At 39.9% G+C, this 19,262-nt stretch overlaps 1 protein-coding gene across 3 annotated transcripts in view; it reads right to left on the bottom strand.

Annotated features, from left to right (window-relative positions):
- The window catches only part of ECHDC1 (ethylmalonyl-CoA decarboxylase 1), a 71,153-nt gene that overhangs the window by 11,026 nt on the left and 40,865 nt on the right, over nt 1-19,262 (bottom strand). For all 3 annotated transcript variants that reach the window (XM_053710711.1, XM_053710713.1, XM_053710710.1), the window contains exons 4-5: nt 11,479-11,531; nt 3,756-3,836 (exon numbers count right to left, since the gene is read on the bottom strand). In XM_053710711.1, coding sequence (XP_053566686.1) covers nt 3,756-3,836; nt 11,479-11,531 — 134 coding nt within the window. The remainder of the gene's footprint in view (nt 1-3,755; nt 3,837-11,478; nt 11,532-19,262) is intronic.

Raw genomic sequence — 19,262 nt, 5'->3', positions numbered from 1 at the left:
GGAATGCTCTAGCAGCAACTTTAGCGGTCTGCACAATATTTGCACAGTCTAGAAAGAGGGGACAACAAATGGTCAGAAGGACAGTGCATTTATAACTTGGACTTAACTTAAAGGGACAGTTAACACCAGAATTTTTGTTGTTTAAAAATATAGATAATCCCTTTATTACCCATTCCCCAGTTTTTTGCAAAACCAACACTGTTATATTAGTACACTTTTTACTTCTGTGACTAACTTGTATCTAAGCATCTTCTGACCGCCCCTAATCACATGACTTTTAGTTAGTTTGCATATAGTTGCATTTTAGCCAATTAGTGCACAGTCTAGATAGAGGGGACAACAACATATTTGCACAGTCTGCAAATATGTGCACAGTCTAGCAGCAACGTTACCTAACACAGACATAACATACGCCAACACTGTCTAGCAGCACCTTTAGCAGTCTGAAACAACTTTGCACAGTCTAGATAGAGGGGACAACAAAATATTTGCACAGTCTAGATAGAGGGGACAACAAATAATAGAGGGGACAGCAAATGATCAGAAGGACAGTGCATTTATATCTTGGACTTAACACAGACATAACATACGCTAACACATCACTGTGACCCTAAGGCAGGGAAAGAGTTAATATACATATACTAGCCGTTACGAACATTGAGAGTAATAGAGTCAGTAATCATATGTTGAGAGTTATACTAGTCGTTACGCACATGAGGATTTAGACAGTGCACTAGTAACATAACATACGCTAACATATCACTTTAATAAACATATGTTGAGCCTCATGTCAGAGTGAAATGTCCGCGCACCAGTAGTCCAAATCTCAGAGAGACAGCGCTTCTCTTCTTTAGGCTTATATCAATATGGGATCATACCTAGGAGCCCCCAGGATCAAAGGTCTGGCTGCTGCAATGTGTGCTTACAGTGTCAAAAGGATGACGAAAAGTTCCCTTAAGAGTGTCCAAACCTGCTGCTCGATCTCTCGGTCTCTCCCTCTCCGGAGCAAGGCAGTGATGAACAGCAAATGGTTTCAGTGCCATGACCGTGTTCCAGGTCTCTGCGATAGTGCTCAGCTCACTGCAGACGGATGCCGTCCTGGGCAGTTTCAGCTCACCCTCTGTCACCCTCCGCTCGTCAAGTTCCAGATAACTCCCGCTGGTGCACTTATCGTTAAGTGAGAGGTATGTTTTTTTCCAGCTTGGAGTGACAACTTTTACTGCACCGCTGGTTACTTTTGATGATACAGCTGTAGGCTGTTGCCGCCTAAAGGGTTCTGTGTGTATATCCCTCGTGGCTGGAGCGCCATCAGAGTAGTCCTCCACTGCTGTAGAATTCTTTACCGGTGGGCTCAAGTATTTTGCTGCTTCAGCCGGAGCCTGAATCCGGGGTGCTGGGCTTGTCAGGTTCAGGATTGGCTCTTGGAGACTTGTTTTGTTTTTAGTTTTCTCTTCAGGGTCTCTTAGTTTCTCCTGACGGTGCCCCACTTGCCTGGCTATTACACGGATGCTCTCCCATTCAGCGTCCCAAGCCTGCTGTATCTTTGCATGATGCTCCTGCAGCAGTCTTGTCACCACTGTCAGTACCATTTCTGTGCTCAGCGCCATCTTTAGTGGGTACGTACTTATGAGGAAGATATCGTATTCTTCTGCTAACTCTCCTATATAACAAGGATGGTGCTAGGTAGATATAGGTAGTGTTGGTTTCAGATGAGAAATATAGTTCAGTTTCCAAGCACTGCTTACCCGGCCTGAGTTATTACCGGGGGGGGGGGGGGGGGGGTGTTGAGGGCCTCTCTGTATAGTTTGCCTTAGGCCTCAACGCTCCAGATTGGTATGCAACGGTGGAATTCTTCAGAAAAAAATGACTTCTTTCACTTAATCTTAATCTGTTGAATACATATATAACAATAATATAGTTGGATGGTCATTTAAGTCACCGATAGTAGGCAGATTATCAGTGAACCACACGGAGCTCCCAATATTGCTACCACTCAAGATGCTGCCCAGAGACACGCCCCTGGCATCCTCAATTTAATATTTGGTAGCACACCCCTTGGAAAAAATAACGGAAATCAATTGCTTCCTGTAACCATCACTGAGTTTCTTACACCTCTCTGCTGGAATTTTGGACCACTCTACTTTCACCAACTGTTCCAGGTCTCACAGATTGGAACATTCCTTTACCCAACTGCTGTTTTGAGATCTCTTCACAGGTGCTTAATGGGATTGAGATCTGGACTCATTGCTGGCCAGTTCAGTACTCTCCAGCCCTTTATCTTAAACAATTTCTGGGTGTTTTTGTTGTGTGCTTTGGGTCATTGTCCTGCTGTAAGACCCATGACCTCTGACGGAGACCCAACTTTCTGACTGGGCCCCACATTGGACCACAGAATTCTTTGGTAGTCTTTAGATTTCATAATGCCATGCACACAGTCAAGACATCCAGTGCCTGAAGCAGCAAAGCAACTCCAAAATATCAGTGAACCTCCACCTTGTTTGACTGTAGGGACTGTATTCTTTTTTTTAAAAGCCTCATTTCTTTTTCTGAAAACAGTAAAATGATGGGCTTCACCAAAAAGCTGTAATTTTGTTTCATCTGTCCACAGCACATTCTCCCAAAATGATTTTGGCTTCCTTAGGTAAGTTTTAGAAAACTCCAAACTGGCTTTTTTATATTTCTGCGTCAGCAGTGGGATCCTCCTGGGTCTCCTACCATAGCGTCCCTTTTCATTCAGATGGCGACGTATAGTGTGAGCTGACACATTTGTACCCTGTGCCTGAAGGTCATCTTGAATGTATCTGGAAGTTGATCAAGGTTCTTTTTCCACCATTCAAACAATTGTTTGTTGCAATCTTTGAACAATTTTTCTCTTTCGTCCACGTCCAGGTAGATTAGCTACAGTGCCATGGGCACTTCTTGACAATGTTGTCCAAGCTTTTCCACAAATTCTGTTCTCAAATCCTCAGACAATTATTTGCTGCTCTTTCTCTTCTCCATGCTCAGTATGGCACACAGAGTCACACAACAGAAAGGATGAGCCAATTTTTCACCATTTTAACTTGTGTGATTTCTATATGGTCAGCACCTGTTAAGTGATACAGGTGAGTTTAATTGCAAATTACAGGAGCATCACAAACTTGGAATGGAATTATTTCTTACAATTTTGAGAAGGTGCCAATAATTTTGTCCAATCCACTTTTGGAGTTTTGCGTGGAATGTGTCAGATTTGGGGGGTTTTTTCTCCACTTTTTTGTGTCACACCAATACAAACAAAAGCAAAAAACATGAGAATGCCCAAACATTTGTAATTGCAACAATTTTCTGGGTGAAGTGGTGCATTATCTGACAGAAATGCAGGGGTGCCAATATTTTTGGCCATGACTGTATATATATATATGAACAGAAGAGATGGCAGCAATAGGTGGAGCTTACCAAGGCAAAGGAGACATCCTAAAACTTCTGTCAGTTCCAACCTACTCCACATGCTTCTCCATATTTATATATTATGCTCACTGTATAGGTTTTTCATTCTGTCAAGCTAGCAAGCAAGAGATTCTATAGCAATGAACAATATTCTATAACAGTATACATATATAGTAGTATCAATGAACTTACATATTAGTGAAGTAAAGTCACTACATGTATCTAAACAGAAATTTTAGTTTTGACAATAATTGATTCTTAACACTGAGGTAAACATTCCAAAGCTTCAATTTTTCAAATTGAGGAGAGATCACAAATGTGCAACCTACCTGAAATCACAGGCTGTACAAAGTTCAGCTCCTCCACCCAGGGCCTTTCCTTGGACTAATGCTACACTAATAAGTGGTAACCTGCAATAGAGAGGAAGACTTATCACATGTGACAGTAAAAATATGAAGAATGAAAGATGTTTGATAAACTATTAAATATGATTTAAAGGGACAGTGTACAGTGAATTTTTCCCTCACCTTTAATGCGATTCCAATGATCCATTTTACCTGCTAGAGTTTACTAAATTCTTTACAAATAGCCCCTTTACATTTATTTTGCCATTTTAAATAGCTGGATTTGCCTGTTGCATCGCCACCTATACTGAATTTCAATATGTAAAGTAAATATGTAAGTACTGGGTATAGAAAAGCAATGTAAACAAGACGATTTCGAAGGAATTACACTCTCAGTGGGGGTTGGACAGAAATATCCATTTTCCATTCTCCCAAATATTGGTCTCACTGTGTATACAGTAAAAGATAAGATAAGGAGGATGATATGACCATATAGAGAAATAAGCTGAGATCTGCTCTCCCAGCAAACCCATACCATTTGATTAGGATGTGTTTTCAATTAGCAGAAATGTGTTTTATATACATAATAAACCTAAAGCAGCAATTTCCTATATATTTTAAACTTTGCAGCAGATATACAAAGTCATTGTAAACACATTAAGGAGAAACTTATTTTACAGTACACTATCTCTTTAAGAGGACAGTAAAAACTTTGAGATTTTAATATAAAATGCATTATACTTTTATTTTTTTGGACACCTTCTCCTGTAATGTAACTCTTTTAAACTTTTTTTCCAATTCTGAGATTTGTAAGTGCAAATCAGGGATCAAAAGCCAAACCCTACTACATATCTTTCCAGGTTTCACCTGATAAGGAACTGCAAAACAATGGAACTTTTGCTAACAAAATGACAGTGGTTAGCATTGTCTGTTCTAGTGACAAATCCAGATAGGCTCCTCCAAATAAAGCAACCGAACATCTGTGGAAATTAATCACAAAGAAAAGAGGGCGCCTCCTAGTGCAATATTGCAAGATAATAAACAAAAAATAGAATTTGTGCAAGAAAAATACTCACAAAATAAGCAGCACCTATGTGCTGATTGGGGCAGGCTGGAGAATCACAGTGACCCAGCTACACTGATCCAGCGATTGGATGATGGAGCTTGAATGGAAACAAATGTAGAATCTGAACCAGAAATCAAAAGAGAGATGGGGAAGCACCTCCTAGAGCAATAATGTAATATAAATGGCACAAATGGACAAACTTGAAGATTGTATACTCACAAAGGGAGCAGCACCTATGTGCTGATTGGGGCAGGCTGGGGAATCACAGTGACCCATCTACACTGATCCAGCGATTGGATGATGGAGCTTGAATGGAAACAAATGTAGAATCTGAACAAGAAATCAAAAAAGAGATGGGGAAGCACCTCCTAGAGCAATAATGTAATATAAATGGCTCAAATGGACAAACTTGAAGATTGTATACTCACAAAGGGAGCAGCACCTATGTGCTGATTGAGGCAGGCTGGGGAATCACAGTGACCCAGCTACACTGATCCTGCAGCAGGATGATGGTTACCAATATCTCCAAACAAACAACCAGGCTTAGACTTCCATAAAAATAACAATTTATTTAAAAATGCAAGGGATGTGAATTGACAACACCCCAATATAAAAGCAATTGTTTAAAAACAGTTGCAACTAGTTTCTCAGCTACAAAGGCTGTTTCCTCAGGCTACTGAAATAAAGCAAATAGTGAGGGAAGTTTATCTAATAAAAACAATTGCAGCAAACAGGGTGTTCACAAATTGCAAATAAAATCACACTCAAATATGCAAGACTGCAGAAAAATATTCAAATTACAAGGTGTTTTCTCAGCATTTAACCCTCTTCAGTGCCAGAGGTTTGAAAACAATTGTTCTACTGTTGGAGACCAAGCAGATTTTCATATTTTTGCTATGTATTTAATTGGACTTTATTCTTTGGCTAAGGTTTACAAATACACAGGTAAATTATATATTTTGAGGTCTATTTATCAAATGTCTGTCGGACCTGATCCGACAGTGCGAATCAGGTCCGACAGACATCGCTGAATGCGGAGAGCAATACGCTCTCCGTATTCAGCATTGCACCAGCAGCTCACAAGAGCTGCTGGTGCAACGCCGCCCCCTGCAGAAGGGGGTGTTGAATTGTGGTGATCTCTGTCCGCCTCATCAAAGCAGGCGGGCAGGGTTATGGAGCAGCGGTCTTTAGACCGCTGCTACATAACTGCTGTTTCTGGCGAGTCTGAAGACTCGCCAGAAACACGGGCCCACAAGCTCCGTTCGGAGCTTGATAAATGGGCCTCATTGAGTCAATGAGGATATCACACAGGACTTTCCACGACCCCCAGTGAGATGATCATTATTGAAGGGTGGAGAGAGAAGTAGAGAGGGCTGAATTAATGTGCAACACTGCAGAGTAATGTGCAGCTCTGCTTTTATGGGTGGGATTGTTCACACATCAGTATCGCGGGTATCCTCCTGAGAGGTGTAATTACCCTAGGGAACAATTATTTTTACAATAAAGAGGGGGAGGGGATTTTTACTTAAAATAAAATTTAATATATTACATTTCAAAATTGGTTAAGACATAAATGGATGGAATTCTATGATTTTAACTCATCATATCTAGAGAAAGTTGAAATATTCTGGGAAACAGCGAAGGCCGTCTTGCAGGGAGACATCAAAGCCTATTTATGTCAATTAAAAAAAGAATTAAACAGAGATATACAGTTGTCCAATCAGGTCAAAAATTCTTATAAACGCTTATATTGCCAATCCAGCTAGGTCCTCATGGCTAAGATATGTGGAATCTAAATCACAAAGAGATGTCTTCTTAAAACAAAATGTTGCCCAAGAGGACCTAAGACAAAGGGCCTTGTATGGGGGGACATGTGGGCAGATCCTCCAAATATCTGGCGAGGATTACTAAATTTACGATGAGGAATATGATCACCTTTATAACAAGACGCAAAGACAGATACACAAATAATGCAGATATTAAAAAGATCTTATTTGAGTTCTTCCAAGAACTATATAAAGCAGACAGTATAGATCAAGATCAGAAAAACTCTTTTTGGGGTAATATAACACTTCCCAAGTTCTCTCAAGAAATAGTTCAGGAACTCAATGCATCAATCTCTATGCAGGAAATTCTCGAGGCTATTAGCTCAGCTAAATTAAATAAAGCACCAGGCCCGGACTTTCTCCCCAAATAATTTTACAGAATTCTTCAGGATCAGATATCTTCGACACTTTACATGCGTAAGGTCATGATTTTATTGGATTTTTTAGGGAACAAATTCAAAGATACTAAATATATAAATAAAAATGATCTTGCTATACTGACAGTGGATGCTGAGAAAGCATTTGATCATATTAACTGGGAACATCTTTTTTTTACTCTTGATCAATTTGGCCTTACGGGGAACTTCAATAACTTTATTTGTTTAATATATATATAGTAGCCCCATGTCCGCTATTATCATAAATGGTACATATACACATCGGATCTGCCTACAAAGAGGTACTAGGCAAGGCTGCCCTCTTTCGCCACTGCTTTTCAATATATCGTTAGAACCATTAGAAACGCTTTTACGACAACATTTAGAAAGGATCCAATTGGGGGGACAGAAACTTGTTCTATCCATATATGCAGATGATCTGCTTTTATTCTTAAAGGGGTACTAAACCCATTTTTTTTTATTTCATGATTCAGATAGAGCATGCAATTATAAGCAACTTTATAATTTACTCCTATTATGAATTTGTCTTCGTTCTCTTGCTATCTATATTTGAAAAAGAAGGCATCTAAGCTAAGGAGCCAGCCAATTTTTGGTTCAGTACTCTGGACAGCATTTGTTTATTGGTGCTTTCCAATCAGCAAGGACAACCCAGGCTGTGAACCAAAAATGGGATGGCTTCTAAACTTACATTCTTGCCTTTTAAATAAAGATAGCAAGAGAATGAAGAAAAATTGATAATAGGAGTAAAATTAGAAAGTTGCTTAACATTGCATGCTCTATGTGAATCATGAAACAAAAAATATGGGTTCAGTGTCCCTTTAAGTACTCTTAAAACTAGTCTACCAAAATTGTTGGATGATATTCATCTTTTTGGTGCCATTTCGGGTTACAAAATTAACCTGTCCAAGTCGGAGTTACTTTGGATAGTTAAACCCAAGCATTATACTATTACCATCCTTTTAGAGAAACTACCCAGATCAACTACCTGGGTATTTGATTAAGTAAAAACCCTAAGGAATGGTACAACTTAAATTTCCCTAATTTTTTTGAGGAATGTAAAAAAAACTTGATGATTGGATGAATCTACCAATATCTCTTTCAGCGGGGTTATGTTAATTAAGTCCATCTTGTTTCCCAAATTACTCTATTTGCTACAAAATATTCCAGTATTTTTATATAAATCTGATATTGACTTATTCATCAAACTCTGCACAAGGTTTATTTGGAAAAGGACAACAGCTCGTATAGCTCTGAAGCATTTGATGAATTCAAGATTAGCTGCAGGAATGGCATTCCTCAATATAAGACAATACAGTGAGGCCTCGGTTTACGAATTTAATTCGTTCTCCGGGTCGTTTCGTATTGCGAAAAATTCGTAAACCGAAACACGTTTTCCCATAGGAATGCATTGAAAATCAATTAATGCGTTCCGGAGGTCCGAAAAAATTCAAATAAAGTGTCCAAAAAATGCTCCAAAAGGCTCCAAAAGGCTTAACAACTTGCTGCAAATGGCTCCAATGTCTCCAAAAGGCTCCACAACTTGCTGCAAATGGCTCCAAAAGGCTTAACAACTTGCTGCAAATGACTCCAAAAGGCTCAACAACTTGCTGCAAAATGGCTCCAAAACCTCTCCAACACCTCCACACTGGTACCCAAACTTCATTAATTCAATCATACTTGAGTATGCAGGGGGCACAGGGGCCACTGGTTTCGTATTGCGAAAAATATTCGTAAACCGAGGGGGGCAAACCGGCATTTTGTTTCGTATTGCGAAAAAAATTCGTAAACCGAGTCAATTTTTCTTCAAATTTCGATTTCGTAAACCGAAATTTCGTATACCGAGTCGTGCGTAAACCGGGGCCTCACTGTACAATCTAGCTGCTTTACTCAAAGTTGCGGTTGATTGGATAACTGAAAAGGAACAGGTCTTATCCCTACAATGTGAAACCAATCTGATAACGCCGTTTGATCTAAAAGCAATCCTTCATTGCCCTTTAACAAATTTGCCATGCAACGCTTCTAATCTAATAACTTTTATAAATATAGTTCACGCCTGGCAGAAATATTGTATTGCGATTAAATGTTCTCCATATGCTACTGAATTTCTTCCAATCGGTGGTAACCCTAATTTCCTACCTGGTTATACTAATATAATATTTAAAGACTGGGCATCTAAAGGATTAAAGTGGGTTAAGCAATTGATAAGACCGGACCTGGTGTTTGAAACATTTGAGGATATTTCTCGCAGATATGGACTAACTAAGAGAGAATTGTATGCATATCTCCAATTGAGGCATTATATTTTAGAGTTGAAAAACAAATACAGCCTGGACTGGTCACTGGGGACTCTCTTGAATATAATTAAATTATACCAAGAAGGTATATACTCTATTTCTTATCTGTATGCTATTCTGAACTCCTTATTCCCCAGCAGTTAGTTTATCTTCAAATGAAATGGACTAGGTTTTTCCCAAACATTAGTCCTCAGGATATACAGGATAGTTTAATAATAATGGATAAATCCTGGGTTCTGACATCTTGGCGTGAGTCACACATAAAACTAATATACTCTGTTTATTTCACACCCGAGCAATTGGCCAATTGTTTCAAAAAGAATAGTTATTGTACTAGATGCAGTTTTAACAAGGCAGATATTTTTCATTGTTTTTGGTCATGCCCAAAGATTATGCAATTCTGGGAGAAGGTTAATTTCTAAATGAACACAGTATTAATGATGGACTATGATGTCAACCCACAAAATGTATTCTCCTAGCTCGGAATCTCATTTTAAGAACATGGAGAGCACGGCAGGCCCCCAAATTTAGCTACTTGAAAAAAGCATTGATTTCTCATATTACGATGGAACAATATAACTTACAAAACCCCAGCAGTCATCAATTGGAAGTGTTTTTTTAGAAAGTGGTTGGGAATCATTAAAACCCTCCCAGAGGCAGCACAAAGGCAACTAGTTAAACCTTGGGTCAATTCAGATAACATGCAACAAAATATATATGCCGTTCTTCTCCTAGACACTTGGCTGGATAATGATCCCAGAGATTACATTTTGTTATGTTAATTATCGAAGCCGTTAGGTGAGGTGGAGACGGCAGAGAACGGTGTGTGTGTTGTTTTTTTTGTTTATTTTTTGTTTTTATGAGTCTACATCTTTGTCCTTTCTGATTAGGTTCTGTTACGGGCTCACATGAACATGCTAAACTATTATTTAGATTAATCTGATGAGAATGTATTATTCGATTTATATGGATACATGGAGATCTCATTATAACCTGAACTTTTAAATGGCACAATATTTTCTTGTCTGTTTATCTTGTTATTTTGTTGTGCTATCTTATTTACGTGACTATATTATACCAATTGATTGGAATGGAAGATTACTTTTTGATTTGTATTACCCAGATTATATGGGTTTCATGGTTTTTGTTCCCTTTCCTTTATCGATGCCTTGAATGTTTGTGATGTAATACTTTATTCATGAAAATTAATAAAAAATATATTTAAAAAAAATAAATATGCAAGACTGCAGAAAAATATTCAAATTACAAGGTGTTTTATCAGCATTTAACCCCCTTCAGTACCAAAGGTTTGAAGACAATTGTTCTACTGTTGGAGACCAAGCAGATTTTCATATTTTTGCTATGTATTTAATTGGACTTTATGCTTTGGGTTAGGTTTACAAGTACACAGGTAAATTATATAAATTTAGTCAATGAGGATATCACACAGGACTTTCCACAACCCCCTGTGAGATGATCATATTGAAGGGTGGAGAGAGAAGCAGAGAGGGCTGAATTAATGTGCAACACTGCAGAGTAAGGTGCAGGTCTGCTTTTATGGGTGTGGGGAGGGGCTGTTCACATATCAGTGCCCTCCCACCCCACAAGATATCAGGTTTACACCCCCCCCCCCCAATAAAGAGGGGGAGAGAATTTTTACTTTTTTTGCGATGCGGATTGTGGCAGTTTAGTGTAGAGGGTTTTTGCCATGGGGGTTGTGGAAGTTTAGGGGTTAAGTAGTGTAGTGGGTTTTTGTGATGGTGTCTGTGTCAGTTTAGTATAGCAGTTTATGCGATGGGGGGGGGGGTGCCAGTTGCTATGGGAGGTTGTGGAGGTCTAGGTGTTAAATAGCGTAGGGGTTAAATGGTGTAAGTAGGCTTTACATTTTAGGCCTTTGAGGCAAATGAGTATTTGCTAACGAAATAAATTAAATGCCTTATGAAAGTTGGATGACCCGAAAGGATTTTAAAAAAAAAAATCCAAACCAAACTTTTACCAATGCATATGTCTAATTTTATCTACCGTATGTACATTTAAGTAAATCTGCATCTGGTAAAAGTTTGGTTTTAACAGATAATCAATATGGCAATACCTATACAATAAGGTCAAATTAATAATCAGTACCTCTGCAGTCTTGTCAGTGTGTTCTGCATTAGCATGCACATCATCATTCCCTCCTGTGAAAAAAAATGTAATGATGCTTCATTCCTATAGCATTGATCACTTTTGAAAAGATGAAATGATAAAGAATTTTTATATTACCATTAGTTTCCAAACGTTACCACCTCAATGAAAACTAGGTCTTTATCGACTTTTAGGGGCAGATTTATCAAGCCCTGTATGTGCCCCAATGCCTCTGTTTCCGTGTAAGCCTTAAGACCATTGCTTTTTAACTTGTCCGCCACCTCTGAGGCGGCGGACAGCAATCTGCCCAATTGCATACGATTGGGTTGATTGACACCCCCTGCTAACGGTGATTGACCGCGAATGTGCAGGGGCAGCATTGCACAAGCATTTCTAATAAAATGCTTGTGCAATGATAAATGCTGACAGCGTATGCTGTCTGCATTTATCGATGTGCGGCGGACATGATCTGCTACAGCGGATCATGTCTGTTCGCACATTGATAATTTGGCCCCATAGTATTAGCTGTGTTTTTATTTCCCTGTATCTTTTTCCTCAGACAACACACTGAATAATTATTCTCTGTAAAGACCTAAGAGCCATTCTAAATCTTTCTCAGAGCAATGCAGTTCAAGAACTAGAGCCTTTCCTTAAAGGGACTTGAAAGCCAAAATTAAACATGATTCAGAAAAAAACATGCAATTTTAAGAGACTTTTCAATTTGTTTCTATTAAAAAAATGTATTTTACTGTCATTTTCCTTTGTTGAAAAGCATATCTAGGTAGGTTCAGGAACAGCAATGCGCTACTGGGAGCTATATGGTGACTGGCAGCTACAAATATGCCTCTTGTTACTGGCTCACCAGATGTGTTCAGCTAGCTCCCAATAGTGCATTGTGCATTGCTGCTCTGAAGCTACAGTATCTTTAACTATGTTTGTAATACTTTTACAGGAATTTAAGGGACAGTCTAGTCAAAAATAAACTTTCATGATTCAGATAGAGTATGCATTTTACATAACTTTCCAATTTACTTTCATCATAAATTTAGCTTTGTTCTCTTGGTATTCTTAGTTGAAAGCTAAACCTAGGAGGCTCATATGCTAATTTCTTAGCCCTTGAAGGCTGACGCTTATCTGAATGCATTTTACCAGTTTTCACAACTAGAGGGCGTTAGTTCATGAGAGCCATATAGATAACATTGATATCAAGTTGTTATCTTGGAAAGTTCTGTTTTTATAGACTTAAAGGGCTACAATTATATAGTATTAAAAGGGACAGGCGTTAGGGGGTAGATAGTCTAAAAAGGGTAGTGGTAGATTGTCTTAAAGGTGTAAAAGGAGTCATTTTAAAAGGGTAGAGGGAACAGTCTTAAATGGTAAAGGGAGATAGTCTTAAAGGGAAATGGGTTGGGGCAGGTGTTCTCATAAGGGGCAAAGAGCCAGGTAGACTTAAAGGGGCAGAAGGATTAAGTGGTCTCAAAGACATAAAGGAGCAGAAGTTCAGGTAGTCTTAAAGGGACAAGGCATGTGATTGATAGGGGATGTACTCTTAAAAGTGCAGTGGAAATCATTTTGATTGAAAAGGGGTAAATACTCTTAAAGGGACAGAAGTTGAGGTGTTGATAGATGTAATGGGTAGGGGTATATGTCTTAAAGGGGCAGGAGTTAGAGGGTAAAGTGTTTAAAAGGGGTAGAGGGAGATTGCTTTAAAGGTATAGGGGAAAATAGTCTTAAAAGGGAAGATGACATAGTCTTAAAAGGACACTGAACCCACAATTTTCTTTTGTGATTCAGATAACATAATTTATGCTTACCTGATAAATTCCTTTCTCCTGTAGTGTAGTCAGTCCACGGGTCATCCATTACTTATGGAATATTTCTCTTCCTAACAGGAAACTGCAAGAGAATTACCCAGCAGAGCTTGCTATATAGCTCCTCCCCTCACCTATCATACTCAGTCATTCGACCAAAGCATACGAGAAAGGAGGAACCATAGGGTACAGTGGTGACTGGAGTTTAATTAAAATTTAGACCTGCCGTAAAAACAGGGCGGGCCGTGGACTGACTACACTACAGGAGAAAGGAATTTATCAGGTAAGCATAAATTATGTTTTCTCCTGTTAAGTGTAGTCAGTCCACGGGTCATCCATTACTTATGGAATGCCAATACCAAAGCTAAAGTACACGGATGAAGGGAGGGACAAGGCAGGAACATTAAACAGAAGGAACCACTGCCTGAAGTACCTTTCTCCCAAAAACAGCCTCCGACGAAGCAAAAGTGTCAAATTTGTAAAATTTTGAAAAAGTGTGAAGCGAAGACCAAGTCGCAGCCTTGCAAATCTGCTCATTTTTAAAGGCCCAGGTGGAAGCCACAGCTCTAGTAGAATGAGCTGTAATCCTTTCAGGAGGCTGCTGTCCAGCAGTCTCATAGGCTAATCGTATTATGCTACGAAGCCAAAAAGAGAGAGAGGTAGCCAAAGCCTTTTGACCTCTCCTCTGTCCAGAGTAAACGACAAACAGGGAAGAAGTTTGACGAAAATCCTTAGTTGCCTGCAAATAGAATTTCAGGGCACGGACTACGTCCAGATTATGCAAAAGTCGTTCCTTCTTTGAAGAAGGGTTAGGACACAGAGATGGAACAACAATCTCTTGATTGATATTCTTGTTAGTAACTACCTTAGGTAAGAACCCAGGTTTAGTACGCAGAACTACCTTGTCTGAATGGAAAATCAGATAAGGAGAATCACAATGTAAGGCAGATAACTCAGAGACTCTTCGAGCCGAGGAAATAGCCATCAAAAACAGAACTTTCCAAGATAACAACTTGATATCAATGGAATGAAGGGGTTCAAATGGAATGCCTTGAAGAACATTAAGAACTAAGTTTAAGCTCCACGGCGGAGCAACAGACTTAAACACAGGCTTAATCCTAGTTAAAGCCTGACAGAAAGCCTGAACGTCTGGAACTTCAGCCAGACGTTTGTGTAGAAGAATAGACAGAGCAGAAATCTGTCCCTTTAACGAACTAGTAGATAAGCCCTTTTCTAAACCCTCTTGTAGAAAGGACAATATCCTAGGAATCCTAACCTTACTCCATGAGTAACTCTTGGATTCGCACCAATGTAAATATTTACGCCATATTTTATGGTAAATTTTTCTGGTAACAGGCTTCCTAGCCTGTATTAAGGTATCAATAACCGACTCCGAGAAACCACGCTTTGATAGAATCAAGCGTTCAATCTCCATGCAGTCAGCCTCAGAGAAATTAGATTTGGATGTTTGAAAGGACCCTGAATTAGAAGGTCCTGTCTCAGAGGCAGAGACCACAGTGGACAGGACGACATGTCCACTAGGTCTGCATACCAGGTCCTGCGTGGCCACGCAGGCGCTATCAGAATCACCGAAGCTCTCTCCTGTTTGATCTTGGCAATCAAACGAGGAAGCATTGGGAATGGTGGAAACACATAAGCCATGTTGAAGACCCAAGGGGCTGTCAGAGCATCTATCAGCACCGCTCCCGGGTCCCTGGACCTGGATCCGTAACAAGGAAGCTTGGCGTTCTGACGAGACGCCATGAGATCCAGATCTGGTTTGCCCCAACGACGAATCAGTTGAGCAAAGACCTCCGGATGAAGTTCCCACTCTCCCGGATGAAAGGTCTGGCGACTTAGAAAATCCGCCTCCCAGTTCTCCACGCCTGGGATGTAGATCGCTGACAGGTGGCAAGAGTGAGACTCTGCCCAGCGAATTATCTTTGAGACTTCCAACATCGCTAGGGAACTTCTGGTTCCCCCTTGATGGTTGATGTAAGCCACAGTCGTGATGTTGTCCGACTGAAATCTGATGAACCTCAGAGTTGCTAACTGAGGCCAAGCTAGGAGAGCATTGAATATTGCTCTTAACTCCAGAATATTTATTGGGAGGAGTTTCTCCTCCTGAGTCCATAATCCCTGAACTTTCAGGGAATTCCAGACTGCTCCCCAGCCTAGAAGGCTGGCGTCTATTACAATCGTCCAATCTGGCCTGCGAAAGGTCATCCCCTTGGACAGATGTGGCCGAGAAAGCCACCATAGAAGAGAATCTCTGGTCTCTTGATCCAGATTTAGTAGGGGGGACAAATCTGAGTAATCCCCGTTCCACTGACTTAGCATGCACAATTGCAGCGGTCTGAGATGCAGGCGCGCAAATGGTACTATGTCCATTGCCGCTACCATTAAGCCGATTACTTCCATGCACTGAGCTACTGACGGGTGTGGAATGGAGTGAAGGACACGGCAAGCATTTAGAAGTTTTAATAACCGGGCCTCTGTCAGGTAAATTTTCATCTCTACAGAATCTATAAGAGTCCCTAGAAAGGGAACTCTTGTAAGTGGTAATAGAGAACTCTTTTCCACGTTCACCTTCCACCCATGCGACCTCAGAAATGCCAGAACTATCTCTGTATGAGACTTGGCAGTTTGAAAACTTGACGCTTGTATCAGAATGTTGTCTAGGTACGGAGTCACCGCTATGCCTCGCGGTCTTAGTACCGCCAGAAGTGATCCTAGAATTTTTGTAAAGATTCTTGGAGCCGTAGCTAATCCGAAGAGAAGAGCTACAAACTGGTAATGCCTGTCTAGGAAGGCAAATCTCAGATACCGGTAATGGTCCTTGTGAATCGGTATGTGAAGGTAGGCATCCTTTAAGTCCACCGTGGTCATGTACTGACCCTCTTGGATCATGGGAAGGATGGTTCGAATAGTTTCCATTTTGAAAGATGGAACTCTTAGAAATTTGTTTAGGATTTTTAAGTCCAAGATTGGTCTGAAGGTTCCCTCTTTTTTGGGAACCACAAATAGATTTGAATAGAATCCCTGCCCGTGTTCCGTCCGCGGAACTGGGTGGATTACCCCCATTAGTAAAAGGTCTTGTACACAGCGTAGAAACGCCTCTTTCTTTGTTTGGTTTGCTGATAACCTTGAAAGATGAAATCTCCCCCGTGGAGGAGAAGTTTTGAAGTCCAGGAGATATCCCTGGGATATGATCTCCAACGCCCAGGGATCCTGGACATCTCTTGCCCAAGCCTGGGCGAAGAGAGAAAGTCTGCCCCCCACTAGATCCGTTTCCGGATAGGGGGCCCTCTCTTCATGCTGTCTTGGGGGCAGCAGCAGGTTTCTTGGCCTGCTTGCCCCTGTTCCAGGACTGGTTAACTTTCCAGCCCTGCCTGTAACGAGCAACAGCTCCTTCCTGTTTTGGAGCGGAGGAAGTTGATGCTGCTCCTGCCTTGAAGTTACGAAAGGCACGAAAATTAGACTGTTTGGCCTTTGATTTGGCCCTGTCCTGAGGTAGTTTTGGAGTAGGGGAAGAATCAGCGCTAGTTATAACCTAAAGCCAAATACAAGTAGGGACCCTCTCAAGAAATCCCTTGGGTGTGTGGCTACAGAAAAGTGGAAGTATTGGCGCTTACAGCTAGGATAGATCTATATTTATATGAAAATACGAATAAATAATACAAAAAATATATATATATATATATATGAGCAAGAGATAATAAAGATATATTAAGGGGCTTCTAAGAGATTGCTTAAAATGATACAGCACTCAAGAAAAGATATCAAGAATTTAATATTAGTAAATAAATAAATACAATTGATAAAGAACAATGTCTAAAATATCAAGCACAATTACAATATAAAATTTAAAGGGAAGGGGTATGCAGGGCAGTAAAACCTAACTCTAAAGACTAGCTCAAACAAGCAGATTACAATAGAGAGGTACAATGTCAAGCAGAACGATTCCCTATTCCTAAATACACACGTGGATAAGAGATGGCCTCAGTGATGTAAATATAGCACTCGATAATAAAACACTGAATAATAAAACACTTAATAGTAAAACATTCAAATATAGAATCTGGACGTCCAGTATTAAAATAATAGGGATAAACGTGCAAAAGAAAATAGTCTAAAAGGGTTAAATATAAACAATGATCAGAATAAAAATGATCAGAGTAAATTGTCCCGTGAGAGCAAATATATATATAGGCTCAGTAAGCAACGATGGTATTGTATATCACCAGTATGTCTATTGGAGCTTAGTCTATTCACTTTATGCTCTCAAATGTAGTTGATCTTGCTCATCGAGTATTGGATCAAACTTACACACATTTGAGAGTGGTACCTTAAGCTTTGTTAAGAAGAGAGAAGGCAGCTGTCTGTAGTAGAGTGGATCGATCTTTTCTGTCTCTATTCAGTAGTCGGTCTGTGTCCGATAACCGCCTCTTCAAAATCACAAGAGCAGTGTATCCAATAGCCAGCTTAGGCTTTGCTGGCGTCTTCTGTTTCTGCACGGCCAGTCACGTGATGTTGTGTCAGCTGTCAGGTAACGTGTAGCCGTATCAGCTGTTTTTACCGGTGTCCGTGCACTCTCTGCTTTCAGTGAAAGCTAAGTCGGTATATTCAGAATTGGTGTGTTGGAAGTTCCTCCTTCCAGGCTTACAGCTGAGGGTGAAGTCTTCTTGAAAAAGCCCCAGGAAGGGGAGAAACGCGTTGAAGTTGTTTACTACCATCCACCTTGAGACATTCACATCACCCTCTATTTCTATCTAAAAGAGGAGTGGTGCTACTTTCCATTAAGAAGAGTTCACCCTCAGCTGTAAGCCTGGAAGGAGGAACTTCCAACACACCAATTCTGAATATACCGACTTAGCTTTCACTGAAAGCAGAGAGTGCACGGACACCGGTAAAAACAGCTGATACGGCTACACGTTACCTGACAGCTGACACAACATCACGTGACTGGCCGTGCAGAAACAGAAGACGCCAGCAAAGCCTAAGCTGGCTATTGGATACACTGCTCTTGTGATTTTGAAGAGGCGGTTATCGGACACAGACCGACTACTGAATAGAGACAGAAAAGATCGATCCACTCTACTACAGACAGCTGCCTTCTCTCTTCTTAACAAAGCTTAAGGTACCACTCTCAAATGTGTGTAAGTTTGATCCAATACTCGATGAGCAAGATCAACTACATTTGAGAGCATAAAGTGAATAGACTAAGCTCCAATAGACATACTGGTGATATACAATACCATCGTTGCTTACTGAGCCTATATATATATTTGCTCTCACGGGACAATTTACTCTGATCATTTTTATTCTGATCATTGTTTATATTTAACCCTTTTAGACTATTTTCTTTTGCACGTTTATCCCTATTATTTTAATACTGGACGTCCAGATTCTATATTTGAATGTTTTACTATTAAGTGTTTTATTATTCAGTGTTTTATTATCGAGTGCTATATTTACATCACTGAGGCCATCTCTTATCCACGTGTGTATTTAGGAATAGGGAATCGTTCTGCTTGACATTGTACCTCTCTATTGTAATCTGCTTGTTTGAGCTAGTCTTTAGAGTTAGGTTTTACTGCCCTGCATACCCCTTCCCTTTAAATTTTATATTGTAATTGTGCTTGATATTTTAGACATTGTTCTTTATCAATTGTATTTATTTATTTACTAATATTAAATTCTTGATATCTTTTCTTGAGTGCTGTATCATTTTAAGCAATCTCTTAGAAGCCCCTTAATATATCTTTATTATCTCTTGCTCATATATATATATATATATATTTTTTGTATTATTTATTCGTATTTTCATATAAATATAGATCTATCCTAGCTGTAAGCGCCAATACTTCCACTTTCCTGTCCTGAGGTAGAGCATGGCCCTTACCTCCCGTAATGTCAGCAATAATTTCTTTCAAGCCGGGCCCGAATAAGGTCTGCCCTTTGAAAGGGCAT

This window comes from Bombina bombina, chromosome 4 (assembly GCF_027579735.1).
Source record: "Bombina bombina isolate aBomBom1 chromosome 4, aBomBom1.pri, whole genome shotgun sequence".
In the NCBI taxonomy this organism is placed as follows: domain Eukaryota; kingdom Metazoa; phylum Chordata; class Amphibia; order Anura; family Bombinatoridae; genus Bombina; species Bombina bombina.
Note: the sequence above shows the minus strand (reverse complement) of the source record. Positions and strands in the feature narration are given on the sequence as shown.